At 38.3% G+C, this 12,439-nt stretch overlaps 2 protein-coding genes across 2 annotated transcripts; both read right to left on the bottom strand.

The window, feature by feature from the left end:
• Positions 1-2,459: 2,459 nt before the first annotated feature.
• Positions 2,460-3,110, bottom strand: LOC124321012 (alpha-(1,3)-fucosyltransferase C-like). The gene is made up of 2 exons (XM_046783930.1): positions 2,960-3,110; positions 2,460-2,770 (listed from the first exon to the last, which is right to left on the bottom strand). Exons 1-2 carry the CDS (start codon positions 3,108-3,110, stop codon positions 2,460-2,462), a joined length of 462 nt encoding a protein of 153 aa, XP_046639886.1.
• A 5,498-nt stretch (positions 3,111-8,608) lies between these two features.
• Positions 8,609-10,477, bottom strand: LOC124320326. The gene is made up of 5 exons (XM_046783169.1): positions 9,831-10,477; positions 9,577-9,755; positions 9,334-9,493; positions 9,050-9,195; positions 8,609-8,980 (listed from the first exon to the last, which is right to left on the bottom strand). Exons 1-5 carry the CDS (start codon positions 10,291-10,293, stop codon positions 8,792-8,794), a joined length of 1,137 nt encoding a protein of 378 aa, XP_046639125.1. The 5' UTR covers positions 10,294-10,477; the 3' UTR covers positions 8,609-8,791.
• Positions 10,478-12,439: the final 1,962 nt, after the last annotated feature.

Raw genomic sequence — 12,439 nt, 5'->3', positions numbered from 1 at the left:
CATTATTAAAAACTATAACTGGTAATTTTTAAAATGCAATCCCTCGGTTGAAAGAGGACGAAAAACGCTGGGTGCCAAGTTACCCACTACTTTAATTGCCCCGTTCTCCCCTAAGAGAAATGTGGGTGGAAGATTAAAGAAAAAAAAGGATTAAATGCGCTTATGATATGATGGGAGGTTGAGGTGACCAAAAGAGTGGTAGATTTCATTTTCTTTGTTTTTACCGACGGAAGTAAAAGAAAGGGAAAGAAAAGCACCCTTTTTCGGTGCCGCCAGATACATTGTGCATACCTCTAAACGAAAATGTTGCATATAGCTAAACTGCTAAGCCTATCAAATATTTACCTATACCTAAACATTTTGTTTGCTATACCTAAACATATGTTTGGAAAAATCTCCAAACCACAAAATGTTTGCAACTTAGCAAACCCCATTTTTCTCACAGATGTTTTTCTTCTCAGCACTCTATTTATGCTGGTTGGCGAGTTAAACATTTTTAAATTTTTTTATTCAAACGTGCAATTTTCATAATTATTCCTGTGTAACACAATAATGTAACATGTATAATCATGTATTTAAAAAAAACAGGGATTAATATAATGCCATAAATGTGCGTGATATGTATTATAATTCATAAATGCGTTTGTTGCGCAATTCCGGTTTCAGCATTAAATTACTGATGTTTTTATAAATTTCTCTGTAGGCCTAATGTGCAATTTCATTTGGAGTTCGAGGCGCCGTCTCTTTTGGAAAGACCCGACCGTAGAGAAATGGAATGTCGGAGTCCATTCCGTACGTCATGGTCCAGTTGAAAAATTAGTTAATTGACTCGTGTTGTAATAACGTTTCAAACTCGTCGGAGGCTCCTAGGTCAGAAAGATGAGGCGTTGATTTGGGTTGCGTCCGTTTGGGAATTCTGGCATTTTCAGTTCATAGGGAGTAATTAATTCGTCGTGAAAGACGACGATGATGGCGTCGTAACTTTCGATCGGACGTTCGACACGTGTCGGTGACGATCTCGCAGTGATTGACGGGGCAACTTTGGTTGACAAAAACTTGGTCACCTTGTCCCAAAACTCGAACTTCCTTCTTTTTGACGCCGTTCCACACTAAAATGGTTTTCGTCACGTTTTTCTGAATAAATCCAGTGTTCTCGACACTTTCATGTTGGTCCGTTTCCCTCACCATTTCTCTCTTGTACAGAAAATAGCACAAAATCATCAAATACTACACAAGGAACAACAAACTTTTTGGGGTGAAATAGGTTTGCTTGGGAGGTGCATCGTCGTTATTGGCCTAACGGTGTCTCGCGCGAGATTTTTTTTTAATACTTAGATTGGTCGTACGAGGTTTATTTTTTTTTTGCAGAAAGATAAAGAAATATTCTTCATCTTTCTGATTTTTAATTTTAAAAAAGTGTGAAGGTTCTGTATTTAAATTCATCGTTCATAAATATTGGATCACCCTAAAAATATACCGCATGGCCTGTCCCTACTCGCAGCATGGCCTTAGGATATGGCGGGGAGGAATCCTTTGTCTGCTATATCCTAAGGCCATGCCTTATGAGGGGGCGACAACCCGGCGTGGGTGGGAATGGGGGGGGGAGATAGGGACAAAAACGGGCAATAAAATAAAAACTGTTTTCAATTTACAATTGACTACATTCCCACCCACGTCGGGTTGTCGCCCCCTCATAAGCGCGTGTTTTCTCTGTTTAACAGAGAAAAAGGAGCGCGGAATGGAAATGGGGGGGGGGAAGAAAGGGACTAGAACGGGCCAAAAAAATTCAAACTGTTTTCAATTTACAATTGACTACATTCAATATGACGCGAAAATTTTGAAAATGTAGACTTCTGTTAAGCTTGCAAAGCTCTTCATTTCAGAGTTTTTCGCATTTTCCTAACTTTACCCGTTATGTAGTTATCCCCCCTTAAAGTACCCTAATTTGCATATGGCTCTACGGAGCGTTCCCAAACTTAGGGCTCGAGTTAAAAGTGACCCTGCCCTTGATACGAAAAATCTTTAAAAAAATCAGCGTAATGCTACTCATAATGGCTACGACAAAAAAAATTCGTCGCAATCCGACGAAAATTGGATTTTTGGGAACGCCGAGAAAAAAGCCTTTTTCCATAAGGTTCTCTCGCGCGTTCCCAAACTTTAGGTAGGTACTGTAGGTAGCTAATATAATAGCAAAGTAACAAGTCGTTCTTATTGCTGAGAATCGTGTACCACCCACACATCCTTTTCACTTTCAGTCATGTTTTCTTCTCAGCATCACTCTATGTCTCTATTTATGTTGGCGAGTTAAACATTCTTTAACATTTTTATTCAAACGTGCAATTTTCATAATTATTCCTGTGTAACATAATAATTTAGCAAATGGTGTAATCATGCATAAAAAACAGGGATTAATATCATGCTATAAAAGTGTGTGGTATATCGTATTATAATTCATAAATTTATGCTACCAAATTAGGATCAATGGGTTGACATTTGCTGTCATCACCCAAATCAGAGATCACTCTTTGATCAGCAAAGGATTTAAATTGAGTTTGAATATCATGTAACTTTTGACAGAGACCACAGAAACCGTGACGTGATGTGTACTCCGAGATGAACTCAACTCGATAGTGATCCTTCCACCAGAAATATTCGTTGTATAGGGCGTTGTCGGCGTCGAGTATTTTCAGATAAGCGGCCAACTCTTTCGGTTTGTATTTTAGGGCGTCGATGTAGGAATGGGGTGGCGCGTGCTGGGTGTAGTCGGCCCCTCCATAAACAATCGGTATAATGTAAAGATTCAAGATTTAAAAAAAAATTTCAGTGACGTAATCTTTGCAGAAGGAGTTCTCAAATGAGAGATTGAACTTATAGGTGGATTCAATCACTTTATTGCATTGCGGCTCCGAAAAATACGTTCCGTGGCGTTGACAGAAAAATTTGGCGTTGCCACATGAACCGTAAATGTCGACGTCCATATATTTGCGGAGTTCCTCCACGTATTTTTCACGTTGACCGTGAGTCTTGCAATGGGAGACCATCCAAGCGATTGTTTTCGTTTTATTGCGCAATTGCGATTCTTGCAGAGGTTTACTGATTTTTTTAGCCATTTCTCTGTAATGTGTAATTTCTTCTGTAGTTCGAGCGCCGTCTCTTTTGGCAAGACTCGACCGTAGAGAAAAGGAATGTCATAGTCCATTCTGTACGTCATGGTCCAGTTGAAAAAATTAGTTATCTGACTCGTGTTGTAATAACGTTTCAAACTCGTTGGAGGCTCCTGGGTCAAAAAGACGAGGCGCTGATTGGGGTTGCGTCCGTTTGGAAATTCCGGCATTTGGAGTTCATAGGGAGTAATTAATTCGTCGTGAAAGATGACGATGATGGCGTCGTAACTTTCGATCGGACGTTCTGTGCGATTGTTGACGATCTCACAGCGATTGACTGGACAATTTTGTTTTGCGAAAATTTGGTTACCTGTTCCAAAAATTCGAACTTCCTTCCTCCTGACGCCGTTCCACAGTAAAATGGTTTTCGTTACGTTTTTTTGGAGAAATTCTCGGTTCTCGACTATTTCTAGTTGGTCAGTTTCCACCACTAATTCTCTCTTGTACAGGCAATAACACAATACAATCAAATACCAGATAAGTAATATCAAAGTAAAACATTTGGGTGGTGAAAACGTTGTGTTTAGGTGGGACATCATCGTTTGAAGTCAGTCACATATATGAGACTTTTTTGAAACATTGCACTTTTTTTCTATACTCGTTTTCAACTACTAAGTTACAAATTGTGTTGCCCGCAGCGGCATCCGCTTCCAGCCCCCTTTTTTAAATGCCTTGAACAGGCCTCGAAGATCGGAATTCTGCGCTAGTCAAAGAACTTTGAGCTTTAATATGAATTATGTTATACCTGTGTCCTACAGGTATGTGCTCTTTGTTTCGTATATGGGCCTACTCGTGATAATAAAAAGTGCGTTCTTTGATATTTCTATTTTATGTACATTGTATAGGGGGAGAGGGGGGCTAGTTGGCAGGGTCACTTTTTGTGAATTTATTTGTTTTTTTTTGACCACATGTTTTGCAAATTAAATAAATAAATCAAATTCAGATTTCAATTCTCTATGAATTTATCGTATTTGTTTACAATGTTCATTTACAAGAAATTGTCAAATTGAGAAAAACTGCAAAAAAAAGTCTGCCAACTTGCCCCAACTACGAGGTATATGAACGATTTGAATGTATGTACAGGCCTACATCCCACTCGTTTAGGTTTTCTTTTTAGTGAATTATATAGGCTATCAGCTATCGTTCTATTTTGATCAGCACGCGCACGCATTAGCGCAAATCCTCAAACTGATTTATTAAACTCAAACGCGGACCATTTGCATGAAACCTCAACTAGTCATGCACTTGTTTTAATCAGATTGAAATAAAAAAAAACGTGTATATAGATTCTTTATACAAATCAATGTTTTCTATTAAGTGTCCATTTACGATTTACAAAAAAAAACATGTATAGGTATAGGTCTTTATACAAAGCCAAGCCACCAACCATGTAATATATGCATCTGCATAGACTTGTTTCACATTTTTGGTAGGTAGACTGTCAGCTGTTGGCGTGGCAAAGACCAATATTTAAATGAAGCTGATGTAATAGGGTCGTTGCAGGAAATTTCGATTTGTTTTAAACCTACCTGGTTAGAATCAGTTTTTTACGCTGATTCTCGTGGTATTTTTTAAATATTTAAAAAATAAAACTTTTTGTATTTCTAATTCAAAGTTCAAATAAGTGCCTCCCATATCAAAACGGGATCTCAGCCATTTTTGATGGGCGGTGCTTAATTCGTGATGAATTTGTAGACGACGCTCACCAAAATCACCCTTTTCGTATTTTGCCCCTTAGGGCAAAAGAGGGTTGTATTCAGCCGTAGGCAGTACAGGGTAAACCCGGGTGATTTTGGTGAGCGTCGTTACGGGGGAAAATAGAATTGAATCAAGTCACTTTAAAGAAAACATAGTTACGTTTTGGATTCAATAGTAAGCGAATAGGTACGCAAGAACTACGTAGTGAAATCGTCCGTTTCTGTAAGAAAAATATATCAAGCTCGTTAAATTTGACTTTCTACTAGCATATAACTTTATCCCTGAGGGATTTAGTTCACTAAATAACCGAAGGTTTAGAGGTCTTTATAGCAGCATAGGGTACTCCTCCATCGGTCGACCTGAAAAGCTTTATTGGGATTTTTTTTTCAACCATTAGGAATCGTGGAAAATGAAAATGGTCAGTAATGACAAATTAATCATATTTCCAAGCTAAAACTGGGAGATTTAAATTATGGCAAATGTAACTAACGATGGTTCGCATCGTTTTTATGCTTTAAACATGAACCCATGTGACATTCTTATCTTTTATTTGCTTTTTAAAAAGTAAACGTCGGCCATTTTGAAATTTTTTTTCAGCATTTCAACATTTCAAACATAGATGGCACCATTTGCTAAGTAAACAATAGTAACTAGACTGAATTGTAAGTTTCAAACGGTGGAAACAAGCTTTGAAAAGTTAAACATTTTACTACTTTCGGCATTGGTTATGATGAGTCAGAGAAATTGGATGGTAAAGGCTGGATCCATTCGGCAACAGAGGGATATATAGCCAGTATGTAGGCCGTGATGGTAGTAGACCATGCTTTCATTACAGGACTTCCTGCACCCCTTTCTTCCCCCACGTCCAAAAACGGTCCAAACGTTCAGACCCCTCCCCAAAAGGACGTCCAACAGTGACGCCCCCCCCCCCCGAAATTAAATGTAAAAATTAGATTCCTTTTTCTGTATTTCACGTCTTGATTACATTTGGTTAGGAAGAGTAGCAGACGACGAATAGACAATGAAACAAAAACAGCTAAAATGAGTTTCGAGAAAGAAAAAAAGGCTTTCGTCTGCTTTGTTAAGCCGAACATTTCAAAAAATTGTATTCTATTCGCGAATAGAATACTAATTCGCGAATGGACGTCCATAAATTTTTAACAAATAAAAATGATAATAAAAACACAAACAAGAGCAGATCAAATGGAAGATAAGAATTCAAAGTTTGACCTAGGGAACACCGGTAGTGTCGAACTTATTTGTTTTGTCATATCTTGCGAAGCCTATGAACCTTGCTTCAAGCCTATTTTTTGTTAAAAGCAATTTACTTAATTAAGAAATATTTTGATTCACCATCTCAAATAAAGTAAATGATTTATTACAGCTAATCACCAACGTTACCATTACAAGATTCCTTCGGTAATATCCTTCGGTAATTTTTTTAAACGTTAAAGAGACAGAAAATAAAGGTTATGGTAGATTAATAAAAACTATAACGTTTGGAAAATTCTGTTTCCCTTTATTCTCTTTCATAATTGATTCTTTATAACTAATTGACTAATAATCTGTTAATATTATGAGTGGTGCGACTTAGGTGTGGCGGAGGCTTCGCCCCGCCACCCCACGTCGCATTTCATGTTTAGATTAAGTTTTAGCAACATTTATTACTATAGTAACATAGAATTGGAAAAATTATTAGTTACATATAAACTATAAAGAAATGGATGTGGTCTTATAGCAGTTAGATTAAACCACCGCTGAAAAAATCTTAATTCAGGCATTAACTTAAGTGATTTATGATCGGTTCCAAAATCAATACCGATGGTAGCGTCACTAGCGATATTACCATAGCTTTACTTCGTCTTTCGTTACATTGTTTGGTGTACACACCAACCGGACCACGCTTTCCCTTTAACCTTATGTCAATGTTGGTCTAATGGTTAGCAATCCGAGCTGCCTCTCGTATGGTTCGGGGTTCGAATCTCGATCAAGTCATTTAGGAAATTCAAATTTGTAACTTTTGAAAAATTACACTTATAAAACTTTCGGAGGTAAATGGAAGTGGAAGATCGGTGGTAACTCTTCACGGCCACCAAAAGATCTTGATGACCGTAGAGAGGACAAGGGAAGAAAAGAGAGATGACCCTGAGCTTCAAAATGAGTATGATCAAACATTTTTAAAATGTTCCTCAACTTCTTGGTTGATGACTAACTGTTAAAAAAAAGGGGAATAGAAATTTTACTTGATCAAAAAATTTATTAAAATCAAGATCATCATTTATTAACAAGCGATCCATGATTCAAGTAGACCGAAATCATGGAGGGGCTTTCCAGATCTAAATCCGGAAAAGGCCTAAAAAATATAAAAAATATACAGGCATGTTTGTCTTCGCACGCCGGATTTACCTGCGTTTGCAGAATTACAAAATTCCCACCCGTTTAGGAGTTATTTAGCTCTAAAGTTTAGGTTTTTTGAATTTTGTCAGAAAGTGGGGGGGCTTTGACATCCATTTCTGGAAAAGCGGGGGAGCTAGGGAAAAAACTAATTTTTTTAAAAGGTTTATTGCATACTCAACCACCGAAATCCAAAAGGAATTTCCTTTCCGGATTTTATTGGTTGAGATATGACTGATTTAGTGAAAGGATAATTTAGCTGGTTTCCCTCCCTGGCTTACAGCCATTTTTTCGTACGGTCCGCTGCGCTCCTGGCGGAAGCCAGCAGAAGGTCTTATATATTGGCCTTCACATTAGACCCATTGCATTTATACAGGCCTTCATATATAGTGAACCCAGATTTCTTATCGGCCGATGTATAATACCTTCTGCTGTCTTCCACCAGGAGCGCAGCCGACCGTACGAAAAAATGGCTGCAAGCCAGGGAGGGAAACCAGCTAAATTATCCTTTCACTAAATCAGTCATATCTCAACCAATAAAATCCGAAAAGGAAATTCCCTTTGGATTTCGGTGGTTGAGTATGCAATAAACCTTTTAAAAAAATTAGTTTTTTCCCTAGCTCCCCCGCTTTTCCGAAAATGGATGTCAAAGCCCCCCACTTTCTGACAAAATTAAAAAAACCCAAACTTTAGAGCTAAATAACTCCTAAACGGGTGGGAATTTTGTAATTCTGCAAACGCAGGTAAATTCGGCGTGGGAAGACAAACATGCCTATATTTTTTTTATATTTTTAGGCCTTTTCCGGATTTAGATCTGGAAAGCCCCTCCATGATTTCGGTCTACTTGAATCGTGGATCGCTTGTTAAAAACAGTAAACAAAATGAGGAAATAATAAGAACAATAAAGACGAAATCGAACAAGAACAATAAAAATCAAATCAAATATCATCAAAATATCAATATCATATCATGAAAACTTGTCTTGCTAAGGAAGATTCAAACTTTTTTTCTTTTTGTTTACACTGCTGAGCACTCACTGCACTGACAGTTAGAAGGTTAAGCAAACAAAGCGAATTCACTAACTAGGATTTGGCAACCAGCTAGGTAACAAATACGCAAATTAAATTTTTAAAACAGTAATTAAAACAAATGAAAAAATCGTTCAGCAATGTATCAAATTTTGACAGAATTATGTACAAAATTTGGTGACGATTGGTCATTCAGGGAAGAAACGTATAAAGGAATACTAAATGGACATTAAACCCTCTGAATTTCACTACTACCCTACCCCCTATACCCCACACCCTATATTGTTAAGGACCTTCGTATATAAATATACCTCAGGGATAAGTTCCCGATCAACAGTTGCCGTATAGTTTAGTAATAATCTATGTCATCTTTGTCATTTATAACTGAAGAAGGCATATGTGAAAACGTGAAAGAAATCAACTGTATCAACAAATGTTTCGTATCGCGTCAATCTTGTTTGTTTATTATAGACTACATTGTCAAACGGAAAATATTAAAAAAATTCCTCAGCACAATCTCCAATCGGCTAATTTAAATGCCCCGGTCAAGTTGTGCGGTTGACAATTTTCAGGGCACGAAATATTAATAGTTTGCAATTTGTACTGCGACGAGCCGACAAACCAACCGTTTTGTCTCGGATTCGGGAACGGCTGACTGCCCCGGAATTTTCCACAGTGGTAACTGTCGTGTGCAACCTAACACGTATGAAGTATAGCCTAGTATTAACAAGCTCATAAAGGTGAACGGTGAACATTAAAATCTACCATGCTTTTGACAGCCATCGGTTGAAAGTAATTAATCAGCAATTCTTGGTCGTATCCTTTTTTGTGCAAGTGATTTCTGTGGAACATCTTTTCTGCCGTAGACAAAATTGCAGCGCGTTCTTGGCTGATTTTGGTTCCCCAGAGACCTAATGATGTGAAGCCAAGAAAGTGTGAAGCTGTTTGTTAACACACATCAATATTAAAATTAACAGCTAAAGAGCTATAGTTTTAATTGAACAAATAATAGTTCAAATGTCTGATAATTGTATGAAATGTGTAGCCACCTCCAAGGAAAAATATGTTATGATACGGATGGTCTCTCATAATGTGAAAGGTTTTGTTGCTGGCCAGCCACTCAGCCACGGCATCTTGTTCACGAGTAATTATCAAACTGTCCGAGTCCCTCGACATAAACGTGTCCACCATGTCATCCAATAAAGGTAACTGCGGCCGGAATCGAATACATTAAATTAAACCTTAATTCAGGCGTTTCAAGACTTTGCAGAATGTATAATTTAACATAATACCCAACGCCAAGTCATCTCAAAAATGTTTCCCAGCAGTCGATTCCTGATGACTTGGGTCGCATTGCAGAGATCAATGTGGTCACGACTGTTCTTGGTTCCCGAATCGAGGACGTTGTTGAGCACTCGCCAACTTTCGACATTGTCGCTCTTCAGCTCATGATAAATCCTCACCACCCACCCTTTTGAATACGAGTGGCACTTCAAGATATGACTCATGTTATTATTTATTTCAATTATTGTCAATTATCACGCACCTGGATATTTGATTGGGATTGTCCGGAGAGTTTCGCCAAACCATTTCAGGTACGAGTTGTAAAATGTTGGATCTGAGAAATTGCCATACATGGAATAGCCGATGACTTTTTGGTTTGGGCCTCTGCGATCGGCGGCAGCACTGCAAGTTGATTTAAACGATAATGTCGATGAATCTTCTGTTGTTGTAGTAGGACTAGTTTTCCTTGTATCTAATTTTTGCTGGTTCTTAGCACCAGACTTATGCATGGTCCAATTATCACCGGCATTTACTTTTTGGCATCGACATTTTGCTGATTCTATTAACTTTTGATGTCCCCCACAATAATAGAAACAAAAGAGTAGTCCCAGACTCCCGAACATGATCAGGTTTTGGGTCAAGGTGTGGTTGAATCGAAAAAGCCTCCAAAACATGAGACAACGTCGATTCAAATAAGACGACATGGAATCTTGACCAAAATTCATAACGATAAAACTTAATTGGGTAGGCTATACGATTCAATAGTCTCTGCTGTGTGCTCGCCACCACGTTTGCAGACCAACTGATTCCAAATTCTGTTTAGCAAACCAACATTGTCTTTTTCATGCAACATACATAGCGTATATAACCAAAAAGTTTTAAAGCAAACTAGAGGACAAAAAAATTGCAAAAATGTCGGACAAAAATATTCAGCCATATAAAAAGGAGTATCGTTCTGTGTGTAGAGTATAAGTGATTTATGAAAGGTTCCCGCCCGTTCGAACGGCAGGAGCCTGCCAAGTGGAAGTACTATTTATTGGCAAGGACATCTGGCAAGTGGAAATAGAAACCGTTTGTTGTTCTTTACAAAATTTATTTCGACGTAAAAATCGTTTTAGATATTACTAAGAATTGTGGCTTGTCACGTACGTTTAACAGCTAGTCTGCAATTGTTCGTGGGATGAAATGTGTTGGCTTCTGAAAGAAGTTAAGGCTTGGGAAGTGGGATCTTTCCAACAGCAGATGCCTAGCTAAAACCAACAATTACCATGGTTTGTGTGTGAAAGGAGGGGGGTTCTCTCTTAAATTGTACAAATCTATTTTTCTTCCAATTTTTGGTTTTACTGAATGCGGACATGTTGTAGAGGAATTGACTCTCAAACATAGCCGCGCAATGGATGCCTCAAAATAGCTTTCATTATTTCCCCGGGTGGGTTTTGTCGTATAGTTCTCACGAAATTGACAACAGTCGTCCGTGTATTTCAAGCAATAGCCATCACCCATTTTAGACCAGTTAATTTATAGTTGTCCGAAAAAAGTCCTATCACATAACCTTTAGTACTATATATTTTAGAAATCGAAAAAGAAAAATTTTTATCCAAATATTTTTTTTCAAAAATATTGAGGAAGATTGATTAAATGTTATCAATAATTGGAGATCTCGTTTTTCTTTCTCGAAAATATCAAGACGGAAGAGGATTTTAGGAAAACGACGAAAGTCGTCATTGGGTGGAAATTGGCTTATTGACAACTGCAGTACCGCAGAAGGTGCTGATGAATCGAACAAAGAAATAATAAAAAGGAATTTAATCAAGAACTGGAAGTACAATAGGCAGCGGAACTATTTTTGAATGGAACCTAGAGTGTGAGCACAAGCACGTGCACGTGCATAAGCGGAAAACGGGTGGATGCCTACAGACAAAGAGAAAGATTTTATGGCGCAATTTGATCTTGCAACTTCATGCACTGTCTCTCATTGCAACTCAAATAACTTTTGCATGGCAGAGCTAGATATTTTTGAAAAAAACGATTTACAAAACATACACACCTGAAATTTTTGTAGGATATATCCCCGCGTCTCTACACCCTTGTTTTACCAATTAAGAACACCCTCTTTTTCCCCCATAAGCGCAGTTTTAAAACTGGCTTTTCCAAAATCGAAAAAATACTTAGAATGGCGCCAAAACACTCGTCTTTATCCCAAAAGAATTGGCGTCGTTTATTTAATGGAATCAAGAATTTATTCTCTCTTGACTTCCAAGAGGGTCCTGGGGGGTGTTAAATTATGACTGGGTTTTGGTTGGTTTTTCGAACAAATTGCGGGTTCCGTGCATTTTGTCCATTAGATTTTGTCCGTTGTGGGTAGGTGACGTTAATCTTGATGAGACGGACAAGTTGACACAAAAATAATCCCGATCCGTTCAGCGGATCGTGAGCGCTGTCGATTGAACCGCTTTTTTCGTTTTTGCGGTTTGGATTGAAGGAAGGGGTCAATTTTTAGGCGGGGTTGGGTGGAAAGGGGGTCGGTTTTTCTAGGGTTGTTAATGGGAAGGGTGTCTTTTTTGCGGATGGTTGGTTGGGAAGGGGGTCGGTTTTTTGTAGGGGGGATGAGTCTATTTTTCTACTGGGGGGGACCTACCCCGTATAGTTAAAGTCGTACTGTCGTCTGATTTTCTTTAGTTTTGCTTCAATTGTCAAGCAGACGATAGTCACAAAGAAAAGACAACACATAGAGGGACCTGCCGCCACACCGGCACCTCCTGGTTTATAATTTTTTTTTAAAGAACTTTTCCTATCCCTTGAAGTTTACTCCCTCAAAAAATGAGGGGCGAAAATCGTAACTTCTCCTTGCGCCACTAGGGGCACTGGCGC

Source organism: Daphnia pulicaria, chromosome 1 (assembly GCF_021234035.1).
Source record: "Daphnia pulicaria isolate SC F1-1A chromosome 1, SC_F0-13Bv2, whole genome shotgun sequence".
Lineage (NCBI taxonomy): Eukaryota > Metazoa > Arthropoda > Branchiopoda > Diplostraca > Daphniidae > Daphnia > Daphnia pulicaria.
This window is presented reverse-complemented; position numbering and strand designations above follow the sequence as displayed.